The sequence below is a fragment of the Equus caballus genome, chromosome 1 (genome assembly GCF_041296265.1).
Source record: "Equus caballus isolate H_3958 breed thoroughbred chromosome 1, TB-T2T, whole genome shotgun sequence".
NCBI classification, from domain to species: Eukaryota; Metazoa; Chordata; class Mammalia; order Perissodactyla; family Equidae; genus Equus; species Equus caballus.
Genome location: NC_091684.1, coordinates 37,240,216 through 37,260,622, shown reverse-complemented (window position 1 = coordinate 37,260,622; position 20,407 = coordinate 37,240,216). Strand labels below are relative to the sequence as shown.

Below are 20,407 nucleotides of genomic sequence, written 5' to 3'. Positions count from 1 at the left end.
CCCAAGATTCTTGGAGTTCTAGGAAGCTCCCAGGTGATGCTCATTCTTTGAGTAGCAAGGACCTAGGCAAAATCATGATCCACAGATAGTAATGTTTTGAATTGTTAATAGATGTTAATACTACTACTAAAATCAAATCAAAATTTACTTTTAAAATGTAATACTAAGCACGTTTAGGCCATTTCCTCTTATTTTGTGATAATTCGTCTTCAAAAAATAAGTGTGCCATACCTGAAAATAAACTCAACAAACATAAAGCTGCTAAATACGGCCACGGGCCAGTCACTGTCACAGTACCTCATTTAATCCAGAAGAAGATGCCAGGAAGTGGTAGGAAACATCGCATGATTCTGCACACAAGTGTTTGGCCTCTTGCTGGATAAGCAGCACTTAGCAACTGGCATCTCTATGTTAGATTGTCTATGGCAGCGGCAAGCGAACTCTTCCTGTAAAAAGCCAGATGGGAGATATTTAGGTGTTGCAGAACCTGGGATCTCATTCCCAACTACTCAGCTCTGCTATTATAATGTGAAAGCAACCATAATGATATGTAATTGAATGGGCGTGACGGTGATCCAAAAAAGTTTACGGACAAAACAGCTGGCAGGCCAGTTTCCAGCCTCCGGTCTGTGGAATCTTCAGTCCATGACCTGTAACCTGTCTCAAAATTTCCACATAGTTTATCTTAGAAAATATTTTAGAATCTCTAATTTGTCTTCTTTTTGATTAAAATTTCAAAAATGAATTTTAACTTTTTAAAAACAATCCATGTGCATATTGTATCTCAAGAATGACTTTTTATTGTTGTGAATGGTCATTCACAGTCAAATAAGTGTAAAAATGCTCATCTAAGGACAAAGAGAGTCTCCAAATTAAATGATATCTGGAGTGATAATACAGAGGAGCTAAGTGTGAGTATAAAATTGCATTCTTGAACCCCACACTGCTAGGTCATTGGCCCACCCGCACTACAGTTTCTCAGGACTAGCAACCATCAATCGTTGCAGTACTAAGTTGGAGTGCAAACAGCACAGAAACAATGTGTGTGGATTTAGATTCCATACAGAACCTAATCGTGCTGAGGCCATACCATGAGGCTGTCAAAGATACACAAAACCAAACTTGAATTAAAGCGATGAAACAGATTTTATTCAGTAACTACTGACAGTAGGGGAAAGAGCCGAGCTCCATTTCAATTTGCAAAGTGGTGACTGGGTGTCTTAAAGGGAGAAAGAGGGTGTAGGGAGGGGGAGTGATCTGGGACTCAAGTGAAAAATTACAAAGCACTGGTCAGTGTACATGCCATCAGGCCAGCTGTGTCTGCCAGCAGGCAATTGTTCAAGTTAGGATCCTTCCTTCTCGTGGAGACTGGGAGCCGAGGGCCTGTCCTTCCTGATGATTATGTTTCAAAGGAATGGCTCTCAGGTGCTTGAGAAATACACTCCCCAGTGGTAGGAGATACAGATACATCTCAAAGGGACAAAGAGAGGATTCACAATTGTAAGGAGGTCAGGGCACTGTGGACAGGTACTAGACCTGCTAGAACAAGCAGCAGATTCTTTTGACAGCCTTGAGCTTTTCCTGAACCTGAAAGGGGGCTGCGTTGTCCCAGGGCATCCACCTTAGGCTGCTGGAAGCCATGTTAAAGTTGGGTCGAGTCTCTTACTGCAGGGGTTTGAATGAAGTGTTCGTGTGGCCAGTCTTTGCAGTTCTCAAGGCACATTTGTTACTGTACGTAGTTTTATGTCCTCGGTACATGGCGGGGGTATAACCAGAGAAAAAAAGTGTTTTAGAATCAAAAGACCAAACTGACCCAACTTCTAAAAAGCTAACCATTAATTAGACTAAGCTCTGCTAGCTCAAGCCTTGGGTTCGGAAAGCCAAAGTGGAGGTTCCCATTCATGGAAGTTTAGCCTACGTGGCCACGAAACAGGTCTAAGCAAAGCCTAAATTTCCTTAAGGAGTTCCATGTTTCGGGCAAGTAGGGACTTTGTTGTGTGTGTGGAACTCTGAGACAGAGTTCAGATATTGGTTCAAAGGTGCTAGTCACCTATAATAAATGAAAGGCTCTGAAGAATCAAATTAGCCAGTAAAATTCCAGTCTAGCGCCCCATCTGGTCACTCTGGGATTTGGCCAAAACAGATATGCTGACAGCATCCATGCCTTACAAAACATGTGGAGGGGAAGGGAAATGCCCGTCTGGATCAAACTGCAATCACGGCAATTGCAGCCGCAGTGATGGCTGTAAGCAGAGATCAAAAAGCTAAAGTGCTTCCATCTTGCTCCAAAGCAGTGACGGGAGGAAGATCAAGATGAGGGAAGCCAGGCAGTAGGAGGTGAAGGACAATGTGATACGGTAAATCACGGTAAGCACGACATCACGCTCATCGGGGCCTCCTTCTGGCTGAGATTCAAGACTCCTATCAGTGAGGATATTCAGTACATTGGACGGTGACTTTACAAAGCCTGGTACAATTGGACCAAGTGATGAACAAACCCGAAAGACATAGGGACCACAGGCTTGTTTGATTGGCCCACCAATAATAATATTCTCCTGAATTTCTCTGAAGTTGTTCTCTTGATTTTAACATTCTTAATTTCTCTTGAATGCTATTGAAGATCAAGAACATTATAATCAAAAGGGAATTCAGTAGCATATCCTTTTCCCATTTTTAGATATACTGTACTTGGCGTTCTCCTCTTCTGCTTTTAAATAGTATTTATCATCAACAAGTTTTTATTGAGTATTTGCTAAATGACTTCTAGCACATACAGGTGTTGCTTTCTATAATAAAAAAATAAAAATTTAAACTTGTAAAACAGATAGATTAAAAAGTGATTATTCTAAGTATTAAAACAAAAGGCTTCACCATAGGATTCCTTTGGCTACTAATCTTCCCTAGGACATTTAGAATTAATGCAATTTACACTTGCCTTACAAACCATTTTGTGTATTATTTACAGAATTTCAAACTGCCCCCAAATCTGCTCCTATCAACCACTTCATCAAGTGCAACTACTTATACTTGTAGCCTAAAGTGAACTTTAATAAAATACTCCGTTATTAACTCTATCTTTCTAACTCACCATACCTTCAAGTTGTCAAAAGCTGCCTCCAAAATATCCTCTAAAATATGATCTTTTGCTACAATAAAGAATGAATGCATCCACTGTATAGCAGGAAAACAATTTTTTTAAAAAGATACGTGCTAGAAGCTTTCACTTGATATTGTCAGTATTTATAATTTTAGCTATTCTAGACTGCATGGAATGGTATCTCATTTTAGTTTTAAAAATATTTTTTCCAGCTTTTTATTGCTATGGAACATTTCCAGTTCTCTAAGAAGTTTCCTTATGTCCTTGGATCCCATCACCTGACAGCAGCCTCCAGGCCACCGCTCATCTTCCTCCTCACTAGTTTCGCCTCTCCTGCTGGCTTTAATTTGCACTTCCCTGATGCCTAATGATGTCAAGTATCTCTAGGTTCATACTGACCATTGCCTGTATCTTCTTTCGTGAAGCATCTATTCAACTCTTTTAACCAGATTTGTGTCTTACGACTTTAGGAGGTTCTTTTTTATTTTTAAGGCTTCATTTTTCCTTTTTTCTCCCCAAAGCCACCCCCCACCCCGCCCCCGGTACATAGTTGTGTATTTTTAGTTGTGGGTCCTTCTAGTTGTGGCATGTGGGATGCCGCCTCAGCATGGCCTGATGAGTGGTGCCGTGTCTGCGCCCAGGATTGGAACTGGCGAAACCCTGGACCGCTGAAGTGGAGCATGCGAACCCAACCACTCGGCCACGGGGCCAGCCCCCTAGGAGTTTCTTATAAGTCCTTTGTCTGATTTATGTACCTCAAATATTTCCTCCAAGTCAGCAGCTTGCCTTTTTCTTAATGGTATATTTTGGAGAACACATTTTTAAACTTAAAAGACTTTAATTTGCCCACTTTTTTCTTCCTTTTTCTCCCCAAAGCCCTCCCGGTACATAGTTGTATATTCTTAGTTGTGAGTCCTTCTAGTTGTGGCATGTGGGACGCTGCCTCAGCGTGGCCTGACGAGTTGTGCCATGTCCACACCCAGGATTTGAACCACTGAAACCCTGGGCCGCCACAGCGGAGCGCACGAACTTAACCACTCAGCCACGGGGCCAGGCCCTGCCCACTGTTTTCATTGATGCTTAGTGACTTTGGCATCCTAAGAAATTTTTGCCTATCAAACTTAGAAAAGATTTTTTTCTGTTTCCCTGTAGAAGTTTCATAGTTTTAGTTTTTACATTTAAATCTGCAGTCTCTTAAAATTTTGTATATACCGTGAAGTCATGTTTAAGGTTCAACTTTTTTTCCATAAGGATATCCAGTTGTTCTTGAACCTTCGCTGGAAAGACTATTTTCTCCCCCATTGAATTATCATGACACTTTTGTCAAAAATCAATTGAAATCAACATGGGGATCTATTTCTGGACTCTCTGTTCTCTTCCATTGATCTATATGTCTATCCTTAGGCCAATACCACACTATCTTGATTACTATAGTTTTATATAAGCCTTGCTATCAGGAAGGATAACTTTGATCTTCTTTTTCAGCATTATTTTAGCTAATTGAGATTCTTTACAAGTCCATGTAAACGTTAAAATCAGCTTGTAAATGCCTGCCCAATAAGCCTCCTGGGATTTTGATAGGCATTGTTTAGAATCTATAGATCAACGAGAACGGGTATCTTAAAAATAGTCTTCCAATCTGTGAATAGGATGCATATATCCTTTTACTTAGGGTTTAAAAAAATTTCCTTTAGTAATGTTTTGAAGTTTTCACATTTTAAAAAACTTAATTTTTGGGTGCTATTCAAAATTACATTTGAATTTTGTTGACACAGATATACAATTGCTTTGTTAACGTTGATTTACCTCCTGCAACCTTGTTAATTCAGTTTTAGTAGTAGTATTTTTGTACTCCTTAGAATTTTTTGGTATGTGCTCACGTCGTCTGTGAATAAAGTTTTACTTCATCCTTCCCAATCTTGACCACATCAACCAGGACCTCAGATACAAGTGTGAATGTAAGTAGCGAGAACATATATCCTTGTTTTGGTGCAGATCTTAGGGGGAAAGCGTTCAAATTTTATCATTAAATATGATGTTACCAGTAGGTATTTTATAAATTCCCTTTAATAGGCTGAGGAAGTTCCCTTCTACTCCTTGTTTGCTGAGAGCTTTTATTATGAACTTTGTAAGATGCTTTTATTGTATCTACTGAAATGATGATTTTTTTCCTCCTTAGTTCTGTTACTATGATAAATAACCCTAATTGATTTGCAAATATTGTACCAACCTTACATTCGTGGGGAAATTTCACTTTGTCATCACGTTAAGGTTGGTATATTTGAAAATCAACTGTATAAAAAATTCCTCTTTATACATCGTTGGATTCAAATTGCTAATATTTTGTTAAAGACTTTCGGGACTTGTTAAAGGGTAATTGGGTTTGGAGCTTTCTTTACTCAAAACATCCTTGTCTGATTTTGGTAAAAGTGAAATGCTGGCCTCATAAATAGGGCTCCCTACTCTGTTTTCTAAAGTATTATGTAAGATTGGCATAATTTCATCCTTAAATGTTTGATAAACTTCACCAGTGAAGCCACAGGGGCTTGAAATTCTCTTTGTGGGAAGGCTAGTAATTCAATTTCTTAAATAGATAAGGGAATATTCAAACTTTCTGTTTCTTTTCATGCCTATTTTGGTAATTTGTGTCTTTCAAGAAATTTATCCAGTTCATCTAAGTTCTCAAATTTACTGGTATCAGTGTCTAAACAAAGACAAAAAGGACAAAGGCAAGACCTCCCTGTGGGTGAGGCCCAATTCCTTACTACACATTGACCTTGTTATTGGAGATACTTGATAAACTACTTAGGGGTAAGCAGTCATGACATCTGCAACCTACTGAGACAGACGGAGGGAGCAATGTGTAGCAAACATTATTAAACTGGTGAATACAAGGTGAAGGGTATATGGGAATTCACTGTACTATTTTTACAACTTTTCTGTAGATTTAAAATTTTTCAGAATAAAAAGTTAAATGATATATTTCATAACCCCACAATTTAAAGAAATAATCAGAAAATCACACACATACTCTGCACAAGGAGTTTTATCACGGATAGAAGTTTGAAAACATCCTAAACATCCCACAAAGAGGATTCGAAAACAAACCACAGTATGACATCAAACACACAACAAGAACAACAACAACAACAAATCACATTTTTTCAAGAGCATCCATGTGGAAAATTCTCAGTATAGACTATTGAAGGAACAAGTTGCAACACTGAATCTATGACCCCGTTCTATATGCACAGGACAAAGACTGCAAAAACATAATGCATATGTGGTTGTCTTGGAGTGGTGGGGTCCCAGATGAACTTCACTCTTCTTCACATTCCTCTTCCAAACTTCTTGAAGGATTCCAGACAATCTATCACTCCAGGGGCAACAGGAAAAAGAGCTTGCACGGATTTAGGCGTTTAGCAGGCCAGGAGGCATGGGTCGGATTAAGCCCAATGGAGGGAGATCCTGCAGGCAACGGTGATAGGTGTCCACAAGATAGCCCAGCAGAGTGGAAACAACAGCGTACTGGAGATGTGCATTGACTCCAAGATCTCATCTCCCTCCCTCCAAACAGGCAAAGGCTGGGAGATTCAGCAAGATGGCGCATGTGAAAAAGGTCAAGTTTCGCACAAATCTAAAAGCAACACTCTTTCTAGTTTGTTCCAAACCACATTATGGAGTCGGTAGCTATTATTACAGGAAATCCACATGGAACAATGAGATGTAGGGTTTAAAGATGTGAGTGGAGGTTTGAGTCTGTGCTTCCTGTGTGATCCTGGCAAACTGTTTAGCCTCTCTGAGCCTACTTCCACCCGCGAAAACCTGGGAGGATGATGATAATTTGAATCTTCGTCCTCCCGTGTCAAAAGATTATTGTGGACGATGTCTGTGAGGGTGGTCTGTAAAGAGCTTTATAATGTTAGTTTATGTTAATTTAGGGCATGAGCTGTCCAAAATGCTGTAGTATCTGCGAAGAGCTGGACTGGGGTGAGAAGAGCAGCAATGCAGTACCACCAATGAGCTCTGCCACAAGAAACCAGGGGGTGTGACGGTCAAGCTGACAAGGACAACGGAAGAACTTCATTAGACAGGCAGCACAGAGTACGAGGGACCCAGGAGCCAACTGGTCAGAGGCCCTGCCAGCGAAGGATTAGGAGGGCAGGGACCACCCTTACAAAAAGGAGGTAAGTCTGTGAGAATCCTTGGTTTTCACCATAAACATTCTGAGAAGCTGTGTTAGAGGGCACGAGAAGGGGACCAGATGATTCCCTCCACGCACTGTGACAGAGGGGAAAACGACCCCGAGCCATAAAGCTGGGGTTGCTCTGCGCCTCTGCAGAGGGCTGCTCACTCCTGAGCACAGTGTTGACTGTGCGGGTTGGACCTTTGTCCTAGGCTGGAAATTGAGGGACGAGCAGATTTCCTCTTGAAATGCCTGTCTGAGCCAGCTGGCGATCACATGAGTAGAAAGATTATCTCGATAGGGAGTCAGAAGCCAGGGACTGAACAAACTGTCTGCCTAGCCTACTGCTGGAGATGGGGCAAGAAGATGCACAGACTAGCCGTAGAGGAGAGGAATCTTTTGTTTTGCTATCCTTCGTATTTTCCTCCCTGTAATGCCAGAGACAAATCTTTCTGGGTTTGGGGTTAGTGACAATACTGACAGCAAGGAGTTCAGCCTCTCACACCAAGATTCCTGTTTCACGAAAGTGACCTACTCTTAAGAGTGTGAAAGTGACTCATTTATTTGACTAAATCACTGTTACCTAGATACACTTAAAAAAAAATAATTCATTGCTTTTTGCATTAGGAACAATGAAGACAAGAAATATTGTCAAATGGGATGTCGAGAGGTAGGCTGAGGATTGGCCAGTGATACTGTGAAAATAATACAAATGCAAACTCCAGAGGTTAAATTCAGGCGATTTATTGTAAACAGGATTACCCTAGCGCTCCACCATACTGGCTGTGTCACATGCTCTCTCTTCCACATCAACTAGTCAAAAAGAAGATTTTTTTAAAAAGTTACAGTAACTAAAAACTTAGTTTGTTGCACGAATCTCATTTCCTAAGCATTGAGTAGACAGCAGTGTCCGGGGTAATCTGTTATTGCTCATGGACTGCAGTTTGGACCCGTGGGAACGAACCCTTAGTGTGCCTGAGTGACCCCACAGGAGCTCTCCATCCAATGAGGAAACCAGACAGAGCTGGAGCACACTGGACAGCCAGCACAGCGTCCTGGAAGACCACGTGCGATTCCTTTCGGATTTCTTCATGTGACTTTCTCATAAAAAGGACACTGTTCAATTTCACCCATTTTTTAAAAAGAGCTAAAAGTTACTCAATAGCACTTAATTTTCCACAGAAAAGGTAGGTGGATTATTTACTCTTACAGTGGTGGATTTCAACACTCAGGAGTAATTTTACATCCCTCTTGGATATATTTGCAGTCTGATGAAAAGCTGCATAGTCTACAAATGCATAAAACCAGAAGGAAGTGATGACTCACGCACCTCTGAGGGACAGAGCGGGCTTCACATAAGGAAGCTCTGGAAGGAAGAGATGGAAGGACGGTTACAGCACCACATTTATCTGATGGTAGAAACGGAGCCCCGCTTTCGAAAGCAGCCTCCACAGCTGTGATTAGATCATTCTTGCCCCAAATTGAGATTATCTGAAAAGTGGCAAATGTGAAAACTTAAGATGTGAAAAGATGTGACTCTACACAGAAAGAAGTCCTGGCAAAACAACCCAAATGGACGTAAAACGTCATTTGAAAATGCCATTCTTTACTCTGCCTGAGTTAGGGGACGACAGGGCCACTCACTGTTCCTGGTGCCTGGATGTGGAAGCATATTCACAATTTCTCTTGAAGTTTTAGTAACAGTAAATATTTCAAAACAGCTGTTAAATCCATAGTAACAATTTCTCCCAAAATAGTATCTCATGAAAAAAATATTTTTTAAAAGTCTACTCCAGTCATCATCTGTGTGTTTGTATGTTTATATTTATCTATTCAAAAAATAACTTAACACTTAAGGCAATATTAGAGTGGTAGCAAAAAGGGATTTGAGAGTCTTACGGAGATCACACTATTTAGGAATCCAAGGCTTTATTTTTCATACCTCCAAAAGGTGACTTTGTACTTGTTGTCTTTTAAATTTGTAACGGGGCAAACATTTTGATTCATATACTGACTGCAATTTCACAGCAGTAGAAAGATCCCGGTGTTTATAATAGCTGATGTCAGAAAGGCATGTCACACACTCAGTGGGGTCTAAGTTGACCCTATTTGTACTCATTAAATAAATACAGCAACATGTCGATGGGAAAAAGGAAAAGCGATGGGACACTGCAAACCAACTATGAACAAGAATGTCAATATAATTCAATCAGAAAGAAACAAATCACAGAAATCCTGAGAATTCAGTTTGGGACAAAATTGATGTAAAGTTAAGTCTGTATTTCTAGCACTGTAAATAAGTAGGGTGTTCTGGGGTTTTCCAGCATTTTACTAGTTCGAATAAAAAATGTTCAAATTTTATAAAAAGATTAAAACCATGCCTTATATAATCAGCAATTTCAACAATAAAAGAAAATTACATTACTTTTTTCATCATCTGCCAAATGTAATGTTCTCCATTGATTTACATGAAACCATCAAGTAGAAAGCAAGTTTGAGGATCGACTTTTAAAAAGGTATCACCTTTCTAAATGTTTTGAAGCCTTTTCTGTCAACCTAGGAGGCTTTTAGAAAAAAGCTAACATATTTTCTTCTGACAAGTGACTATTTTACAGAACAAGGAAGGCAGGCTCTATAGGAACATCATTCATCATTTTCAGTACTGTTATATAAGGGAAATTTCTCTCAATAATGAAAAGAAAACTTTTTAAAATATTTAAGAGGCATGTATTTTAAAAATATTCTACATCTATAAGATTCTGTAATTTAATCACTTTGGATTTTTAGTATTTCTACATAGTGACATTTGACAAACTTCTTTTTTTCTGTTTGTCTCTCTAATAGTGAACGAGAAACTACTGAAGTGGCCGAGGTTGTTTTCCCAGCCCCTGGAAGACTCAGGAATGCATCCACTTGCACTTTGCCACCCATGGAGAATCTTCAGAGCTTTGCAGCCATGAAGTTAATGTGCGGTTTCACAAGGGGAAACAGTGGCAAACCACGCTTGAACTCGGTCATGTTCTGAATCACTTCAGGCTGCAAAGAAAAAAAGTTTTGTCTTAGTACGTTTAACCTAAAAAGCAGACTGAACGGACATCAACGCTTTTTCTTTTTTTGCACATATACCAGTTTCTACACCATTCATTATGATCAGCATGCTGAGCTTTCTGCCTGAACCAGGCCAGCAGGTCTATGCAAACCTCTGGTGAGTGTCCCCAGCAGGACAGTGGGCCAGAAGGAAGACTCTTGGCTTTCCCCTGGGCACACAGGCTGGCACACCAAGGGCTCAGCAGCAAGGGTGGCAGAGGCTGGTGTGCCCACCCAGCAAGGGCCTAGTCACACTGCCAGTTTCCTCCTCCTGCGAGTAAATGCCAGCCCTGCCAGATGATTAAAATATGCAGGTACTCTGGAAGGGGCTGGGGACAAAGGTGGCTAGAGATGAGTCTTTGCTGAGTAACACAGCTGTTCAAGCTAAAGACAAGGGCAGATGAGGGCTGAGGCTTAGCCTCTGACCACTGGGAGCTGTCAGAAAGAACGGCGACCTGGCCTTTCAGGGAGACCTAAAGTCGAGGCTCGAATACCTGGTGACCCAAACCTCTAGGTCTCACGTGTCCTGATAAAAAAGTTCCTTTTAAGGAGGAAGTCTCGAACAGTGCAATCTAACATAACATTTACATTTCTTACTTGTGGCAAGCCTGGTGCTTGTGACAAATTAATATCATTCTGACATGGGAACTCTCCAACCACAGGACCTATAAGAAAATGAAAGGTTTAATGCTTTGTGCTCATTGACACTAGCACACAAAGGAAACTTTCATAAAAAAAAAAAGAAAAATCATAACCAGGCCCAGTTCACTAAAAACCTGTACCAGGCCCCGTTCACAGACTTCTCAGGTCCTCTCAGGCTGCCTGCTCCCCAAGGCCTTGACTGCCTGTCCTGCCTCCTACTCCGAGTGTCCCCAGTGACGCTTCATGGTGCAGTGCTACCATGGTTATAAGACCGTGGCTGCAGCAGCTTTAGAGCCAGGTGTGACCTCACTGGACCCCGAGGCTCTGGCCACTTGGAAGGACCCACTAAACCACCCAGAAGGCTGGGGAGTTCACGGTTGTGGGCCAGACCTCGGCCAGTCAGAGACAGGAGACAGGAAGCATTGAGCAGGTCAATTGCTTGCCCTTCCTCCTCGCATGCAGTGGTTGCAGACAGCTTCTCTGGAGATGTCCTACCGGCAACTGGCTGTGTTTTCTTATGGAGCGGTGACCAGACTGGCACTGTGCCGTCTGGTGTTGCCTTTCTCCTTCGCTGCCTCATTTCCCTTTTCCTCTTATTTTTGCTCAACAGAGCAGACTTTCCCTCCAATTAGTTCTCCTTCTGCACCCCTTTACTTTCTGGTGCCCTATTAGGGATGTGGCTATGGCAAGGGACAGCTATCGTGTGCTTAAAAATATACTTAAAAAAAAGTTGATATTCAATACTTACAAGAATCCATTTCTCTCGCAAGAACATGGACGGATACCTTATGTCTCCTTGGGGCATCTACTGCCAACATTTCCTGGGCAGAGAGAATAGCAAGGTCACCCTTTTGTCCCACTAAGGAACTTAAACTGAGGTGGTCTCTTACGACTATGAAGAATCAGCTCTCATATAGCCAGAAACAGAAAAGATGCCCCCTTTCTCTGCCCTCACTTACAGTATTTCATTTAATCTCTACAAAGATTAGGTAAGGTAGGCAAGAATTACTCTTAAACCCCATTTTACAGATGGAAAACTGAGCCCAAGGAGATTAAGTGACGTGCTCAAATTCCTACAGCTAATAAGTCCCTGGTCTGGGATTAGACGCCTAGTTTAGCATTCATTGGGGTGTGAGGCTGGGCTGCACCTAGTGACCCTCAGTGTCTGCAGAGATGCGGCCTGAGCTCAGTCAAGGGATGACCACAAGGCCTGCTCCTCTAAGAACCTTCAGAGATTCTGCACCAGGGCACTGCTGTGGCTCCTCATCTACCCAAACAGAAGGAAACTAACCTTTACTGAGTCCTGCCTTATACCGGACACTCTCCTGTGTTAGCTCACTCGATTCTCTGTAAGCTAAGCATCATGACGATTGCTACTTTAGAGAGACAGACTCTATAATACAGAGAGGTATAATGACTTGCTGGAGTCACACAGCTCGTAAGGGATGGTGTCACAAGGGAGGTCTGCTTGTTCTCTCCGCTCCACCATGCTGCTCTGAGGGATCTCCCTTAGGCACTACCATGAATACCAGGAGCGGTTGGTTGGCAGAAAGATTCTGTGGGGATCAACTTGTCCTTAATGCTGAACCTCTGTCTTTTCCAAAGGGAAAACACAGGATGTGATGAAGCTTCCCCTGATGTGTCAGCCAGAAGTAATGTTTCGTATCCTCGGAGGGAGAGATCACCAGAGAAGCCAAATCAACTCAACAGTATTTACGGAGCAGTTATTTTAAGCCTGGTCCAGAGCAGCTGCCGGGGAAGCCCTCCTGATGTCACACAGCAAACTTGCCCACGGCTCCCTCCAGCTGGCAGGATAGCCCACACTCTCCTACAGGTCTACTCTGGCCTCTCCAGCCTCTTTCAGGAGCTCAGCCCATGTCTGCCTCCAGTAACATGGAGTACCTCATTGAGAGCATCCTACCTAACAGAGTAAAAAAAGATTTGCTTCCAAAGATCTATTCTTGATCCCTTTCACCCAAATCTTCATTGCCCTCATATCAACCAGTATCAGTACACAGCAGAACACTCTCTTCAGTTTCAGACTGTTCTCAATTTCCCGACCAACTCTGGACAATCCCCATTTTCCTGAAAACCAACGAACCAACCAACAAACTGCATTTTCTTGCAAACTGCATTCTAAGGAACACTGGAGTCCCAGGAGATATTTACTGGTATTCTGTGCAAAAAAAAGGGTCCATGGTGAAATCAGTTTAGGAAATGTTTGGTTAATCAAAATTAAACAAATGCTGGACTAAAGAAGGCTTTACCGTGGGGCTTCTTAGAACTTTTAAAATGCTAACACACTCTGTGATTCTCCAAGGACGGGAATAAAGAGCGTACACATTCCCAAACTTATATGGTCATGAAACCTTTTTTTTAGTACCCCTATTAATATCTTGTAGAACACTTGTGTACCATGGAACACAGCTGGGGAAATGATATTCTAGAGTTATCTTAGGCTCAGTAATAAATACTCCCATTTTTTAAGACAAGAAAGATTCAGTCATAACTACTATTTTCACAAATTCAATAATCAGGTACTATTTCTAATTTCAACTGAATACAGAATTTGTGGAAAGAAAGACAAATCTTCATTTCTTCTAGAAACAATATAGTTAAGTTATATTAGGGCATCATTCTCTTTGAACACATATAACTAATAATGCCTTAAAACGAATGTCTTAGGAACCAGAAGGAGCTGAGCATGATCACCGTCTTTGGTAGGCAATTGAGAGCTCGCACCTAACCTTGCAAAGCGAAACAGTCTCAAGCAGTACATAAACAAAACCAAAACATTTTATAACATCAAGGAGGAAAACATATTCTGATTTAAAGCATTCTGATGAAAACATTTAAAAACCCTGGGACTGAGTATGACTAATAAAGTGTTAACAACAATAGAGACTATTTCTTAAATGCTACTAGGTGCCAATCACTTTACACATCTCATTTCTATTAATATACCAATTTCTCTTTATTTTGTAAATAAGAAAAGTGAGGCTCAGAAGCTTAAGTAACTTGGCTGAGGTCACAGAGCTAGCTAGTTGCTGACCGGCTGTGCTCCGCTCTGTAGTGAGAGGCCACATCCCTCCTGCTTATACCCACAGGTGAAAGAATCTCCTGAGAGGTTGAGATCGCTGAGGTTGGCAGCTCTACGCAGGGCTCTCTAGACAACTGAGCACTGGGCGCGGACGATGTCCCGAGCATTGCTCCTATACCTGACTCTGCCCCTCACAGGCCTATTGTAGCTCTCTCTTCATGTACACAAAGTCTACCTGGGGTTATATTTCAGGTCAGAATTTTGTTTTATATATTTTTTATTAAAAAATATATATTTCTTTACACACACATATATATTTCAATAGATATTATTCTTTAAAGCAGTTTTAGGTTCACAGCAAAATTGAGTGGAAGGCACAGAGATTTCTCATATAGCCCTGACCTCCACACATTCATAGCCTCTCCCTTATCAAAATATACATATTTTTAAGGACTATTACTACAAAAGAACAAGAGTAGTTGAGATGACACTCTTGTCTTCCTCTGCACAATGCAAAGAGGTAAATAAAATAATAACCTGTCCAGCCATCTGTTTCTACAGCCAAAATGTCTCAAACCTCATTGCTGAAAAGGGGCATTCAAAATATTGGCTTCCACTGTCAAAATTTGAAACTAAAACCGTTATTGTCGTCCTTTCCTATGTGCTGAGGTGTTACCAGCTATAGTGATACCTGTTTGCACACAGAGAGAACAGCAGCCCTGTCGTCTTGCAGAGGATTTGAGGGGAAGAGGTGTAAGTAACTCGGAGATAGTGCAAGGTCACTATTTGTCCCCTAGGATACCATCAGCACCTTCAGTCAGGGACTATTTCCTTTTCCTTACTCTCCCACACATCCCGACAGCGGTGAATTAAACGGGCATTAGAAACTCTAATACAGAAGAAAAATGTCATTAGCCTTCACTGTACAACTAATTTCACAAAATCATTCTAATGAGAACTCTTGTGTTGGCAGCTATAATATAGCCCTGAAAAATGCCACTGTAAAGTAGATGAGATCTCTCCCAAAGAGACGTCAGCACAGGGCAGGACTGGGTTTCTGACCAAAGAAACGGCACATCATAAATCAGAGATGAACCAGGAGAAGTGGCTAGAACACTAGACAGGGTATAATTCTAAGGCACTATATGGAGCATAATTTTGCTCCTTGTCCTGCAAAATAGGCATAAAAGTACTTTACTCAAATTAGAAGCCCCAATATATTACAAAGAATACACATAACACTTTAAGTACAACTCTATTGCAGCATAAATTTTTAATTTCTGCACTCACCATGTTTATTACACATTATACACACACTTAAAATTTTTACTACCCTTCTTAGAATTTTGTTACAGGTGGGGAAAATTTACATGATGCAAACCTCTCAAAGCTGTACTAGGAAAACTTTAATGGTGGTGCCTTTCTTTGCTCTTGATAAACTTTCTCAGTGACCACAGGCATTCAAAACTCATAGGTTCTCTGAACACAGTTCAAATGCGAGTAATCATTTATCTAAAAAAGCAGCCGCAGTGGCACCTACATGGGTGAAGACAATTTATAGTTGTCAGAGACTGGAAAATAATCTAATTCTTAAGTTCTATTCATTTCCTTCGATCTTCCTTCCCAGCAAACAAGCTCAGCAATGTTCTTGGTGGGTTGGGGGGTAGGGAGAACAGAGAGAAAAAAAACAAAGGGGAGCCTAAATGGGCAGATTTGGAAGGGCCAGAACAGTCCGTGGTCCACAGGGAGGGGAACACAGTACTGGGTTCTGATACATATGAATTGTCTCTAATTTTTCTAACAGTAATATGTGTCAAAAATACTTAAATCCATAAAAATGCCTTCATAAATCCTGCCTGAATGGGTTCAAAGAGGCAACAACAACACAGCAAAGACAGTATTTCCTTACTGGTCAAAATCTAAATATACAAATTCAACTTACCTTATAGAACTTAATGATATCTTCCTTGGTAAGTGTCTTTAAATATGCAACTTCTGTATTATCTAAAAAAGAAATCAAACAATAATTTACTAATATTTCCATTTTAAGTAGCCTACAATACTACACCAAATGACAATATACTTCACTCCAACACTCTGCAGTATCCATATCTTTAAGGGATCATCTGCTCCTGTAAGCAGTAAGGGAACACATTTCAAGTAAAGGCAAGGGGATGTAGTGCAATGGATAAGAGCCGTGGCCCTGTAGCCAGGCTAGTCTGGGTTTATATCCTGGCTCTTTACTTAGGAGTTGTTGCATCTTGGGGTAGTCCCTTCAACTTTTTCGAGCCTCAGTTTCCTCATCTGGAAATTGGGAATAATAACTACTTAATGGGGCTGTAGTGAGAACAAAGGAAAATGATATACAGTCATGTGCCACATAACGATGCTTTGGTCAATGATGGAGTGCAAAAATGATGGTGGTCCCATGAGATTAGTACCATACAGCCTAGGTGTGTACAGGCTCTACCATCTAGGTTTGTGGAAGTGCACCCTACAATGTCCGCACAATGACAAAATCGCCTAGCATCACATTTCTCAGAACGTATTCCCGTCATTAAGTGATACCTAACTGTATGACAATAACACGATGCAGGCACATGGTAAATGTTCAATAAATGGTAGGTATGGTTATCATTAAGATTGAATCCAAGTGCTGGAAAAATTATAGGTCAGGAAACTGAGACCCATAAAAGGTGACTTGGCCAAGATCTTTAGCTTGTTGGTGTCAGAATGAGAACACCACCCTACGCCCCCGACTTCTAGTGTGACTTAGTGTACTCCACTGTTGATCTCCGCTCTAGAAGAAAGTGAAAGGAAGCTGATAAGCAGGCGACTCAGGGAGCACAGCTCTCCCAAATCTAAAACCACCGTTACAGTTTTGGGGGTCCCTAAAGGCAAAAGTTTGAACCCCTGGGCCTGCAGGGCAGGACTTGCCTCAACAGAGTTCCATCTGCAAATTTTCCATTTTTTCTACTGTCATGGGAAATAGATACATACATATCTGTGCTCAGAGCCTCAGGGGCACACTGATTGAACATAAAAAGTGAAATCAGATTTATTAGTAGTACATTATGATGAGATACAGGTCGACCCAGTTCATTTTTGAGAAGAAAAAAGGACAAAGTTTCTCATAGGAAATTGTTAAGTGACATGATGGTTCTTTAGAAGTGCTGCTCCCACCACCCTCCCAAGTCAATACTGGAACATCACCTATAGAGCGAGCACCATCTTGCAGAACGGCCTTGGGGTCCTCAAATGCTACACTCACAAGTCATAAACACTGGGGCCTGAACACTGCCTTACCTCTGTCAAAATTGTATTGCTGGGAGATGATTTCCCCCCAATATTTAGCACACTCTGCAGAGAGTTTCTTTGGTTTGTCTAGTCGACGAATCGCTAACGCCTGAATGTGTTTCTGGAAGGCCTCTTCTGTCATGTCCTCTATGGACTTTTCCATGGTGATTAAGAAAGCTTCCACTCGGCTTTCCAGGTAGTGAGGCGGCTTTTCTGACTGGATAATAAACCGTAAACCCTGGATGCCGTTGGCTCGCCGTGGCCCGCTGAAGACAATATAGCCTGGAACACAAACACCAGACGGTCAGGGTCCTGGCATTTGAGACTCAGGTCTTTCAATCTTTCAAAAATTATCCTGCCAGAGCAAAGAAATCTACTTTAGGGCTTTATGTTATTCACAATGTGAGCAATTAAGATATGCTCAGTTCCTAAAGACACAGCAAAAGAGCTCTCTGAAGAATAGGTAGAAAGTTGGAGATAACTCTTCTCAAAAAAAGACATCCTATTCACCATTCAAACTCACATCCCATAACTCCTAACTGCCTGCTAGTTAATCTCCTCCAATCTATGTTAAAGTTATTCCCACCCCGATGAAATGCTGGGCTCATTTTCATCCCTTAATCATTGTCCTAGCTGTTTCCTTTCACATCAAAGTTCCTTATGTGGGGGCCGGCCCGGCCCCGTGGCCGAGTGGTTAAGTTCGCACACTCCGCTCCGGCGGCCCAGGGTTTCACCGGTTCTGATCCTGGGCACGCACATGGCACCGCTCATCAGGTCATGTCGAGGCAGTGTTCCACATGCCACAACTAGAAGGATCCACAACTAAAATATGCAAGTAATGTACTGGGGGATTTGAGGAGAGAACGCAGAAAAAAAAATATTAAAAAAAAAAAAAGTTCCTTATGCGAGCTTGCCTCTACTGTTGCATGTCTCGTTAGATAATCCATTCCTGGACCAGCTCTATGCAGACTGGAAATCTCTAGAGAGCAAGCAATTGAAGGTCATACTTCCACCGCCATCTTGTGAGCTCATGCACTACCTCCCTTTAACATCTTTTCTAAACTGAGCTCATGACTCGCCTCCTTCAGCAGCTCTGCCCTGAACCACACCTCTCACACCTGGGGTATCTCTGGGTCCCACTTCTGAGGAAGTCATTATCTTCAGCATAGCCTTTGGAGTTTGAACACTCTTAGGAGCATTTACTACACTGTATTGTAATTATTCCTTTACGGGTCTGCCTTCTTGATTCGATTGTGAGCTCCTTGAAGGGAAGGAATATCTGTAACTTACTCATTTTTGATGTCCAGCATCTAGCATGGAGATTGTTTGAAAAATGACAGGTATTTGGAGGGATGATAGGTATTTGAGAGACTCATCCAAATCCTTTTTCACTGGTTCTTCCCAGTCATTACTGGGGCTTCTGTCTTTTCTCATTGATCAAACATGCCACGATCTCCAAGACTTTTAACAGGGCCTACAACTCTGCCTGAAACACTTCCTCAATACACATTCACTGAGTACGTTTGGTGTCCCCCAGGCTTGGGATACAAAGATGAATAAGAGGGGCTGGCCTGATGGCACAGCAGTTAAGTGCGCACATTCCGCTGCGGCAGCCCAGGGTTCACCAGTTCGGATCCCGGGTTCGGATGTGGCACCGCTTGGCACGCCATGCTATGGTAGGCGTCCCACATATAAAGTAGAGGAAGATAGGCGTGGATGTTAGCTCAGGGCCAGTCTTCCTCAGCAAAAAGAGGAGGATTGGCAGCAGTTAGCTCAGGACTAATCTTCCTCAAAAAAAGAAAAGAAAAGGAAAAAAAAAACATGAATAAGAGACAGTACCTATCCTCAGGAAACCGAAAGTTTAGGGAGTCTAAGCTTCTTTAAACAGCTTGCTTTCCACCTCGCCACCCATAATAAATAGTCTGCCCTTAGCATCTTCTCCCTCCCTACACAAAATGTCATGTATGTAACGTAAATACAGTGTTATCTCCTTAAGAATTGCTTTAATGTCCATAAGATATTAATTGCTTATCATTTACAAGTGGCTTCCCCACAAACCAGGTCTTCACAAGTCTTTCTGAAGCACCATGCTAGAGGACCGTGTCCGTGAAGAATGCCTTCTCAGAACAGTGGCTGCCCCTCAAGGTCTAGGACACCCTGCTACCCCCGCTTCCCTCTCACCCAGCTGCTCCTTGGTGCGCAGAGTGTTGAAGCAAGGCTCTGAGATGATCTGACAGAAGAGCTCTAGAAACATATTCTCCGAGGTGCTCTGCATGTCTGTTTGGTAGTAGATCTCGATGCCACAGTTATTGTGAACTTCATTCCTCTGCTGGTAAACAAACCATCCTCCTAAAAGGTTTCAAAAAGAGAGCAAGAGGTTCAAAAACTTATTTAGGGCTTAATAAAGTCTAGTTTTTGTTAGGCTTTTTAAAGTTGTTCAGTTTGGTTGGTGTTTTTTGACAATTCCAAATGCAGTTAATTTACCAAGAATGTGAAACTCAGTTCACTTACCTGGGAGAATCCTAACACGGTGATTTGCACTTGGTGGGCCCTCAATAAATACTTAGTGAACTTAAAGGAGAAAGAACTTAAAAAGACCCATTTTATGACTAAGTATTAATGATAAAAGAGATCCATAGTTAATAAAATGTACAACGTAGTATATCTACTAGATTAGAACTAGCTAATACATGTAAGAACCTCAACAGAAATAACACCGATGCTTCCATAGCCATACAAAACAATTTTTAAAAATTACCAGCTGTGCTTTTATCTTGTATTTCTATTCAGCATGCTACTCCCAAAACTGTATACCAACACCCATATAAAGGTCACTTCACAAATTTACACAAATGTGTGCAATGCTTCGAGATAACAGAGCCTAACAACTCACTTGAGAGATGAGGAAACTAAGACCCTGAGAAGTGGGGCTACTTGTCCAAGGACACAACGTTGGATGGTGGTGAGCTAAGACTAAAACTCAGATACGTTGATCAAATATTTCATCAAACTTATGAATAGATGATCATGTTTTATGATCTGATAACTTTATTTCATG

The 20,407-nt window shown here is 41.5% G+C and overlaps 1 protein-coding gene across 11 annotated transcripts in view; it reads right to left on the bottom strand.

Annotated features, from left to right (window-relative positions):
* Nucleotides 1-8,011: 8,011 nt before the first annotated feature.
* Nucleotides 8,012-20,407, bottom strand: part of IDE (insulin degrading enzyme) — a 100,562-nt gene continuing 88,166 nt past the window's right edge. For 9 of the 11 annotated variants that reach the window (XM_001501035.7, XM_005602365.4, XM_070262206.1 and 6 more), the window contains exons 20-25: nt 19,531-19,698; nt 17,359-17,631; nt 15,995-16,056; nt 11,761-11,833; nt 10,968-11,035; nt 8,012-10,319 (exon numbers count right to left, since the gene is read on the bottom strand). In XM_001501035.7, the coding sequence (XP_001501085.3) occupies nt 10,224-10,319; nt 10,968-11,035; nt 11,761-11,833; nt 15,995-16,056; nt 17,359-17,631; nt 19,531-19,698 (740 nt within the window). In that variant the 3' untranslated portion in view covers nt 8,012-10,223. Of the gene's footprint in view, nt 10,320-10,967; nt 11,036-11,760; nt 11,834-14,743; nt 14,942-15,994; nt 16,057-17,358; nt 17,632-19,530; nt 19,699-20,407 lie in introns of those variants that run through there. The other 2 variants (XM_070262197.1, XM_070262204.1) reach the window with 1 other exon arrangement.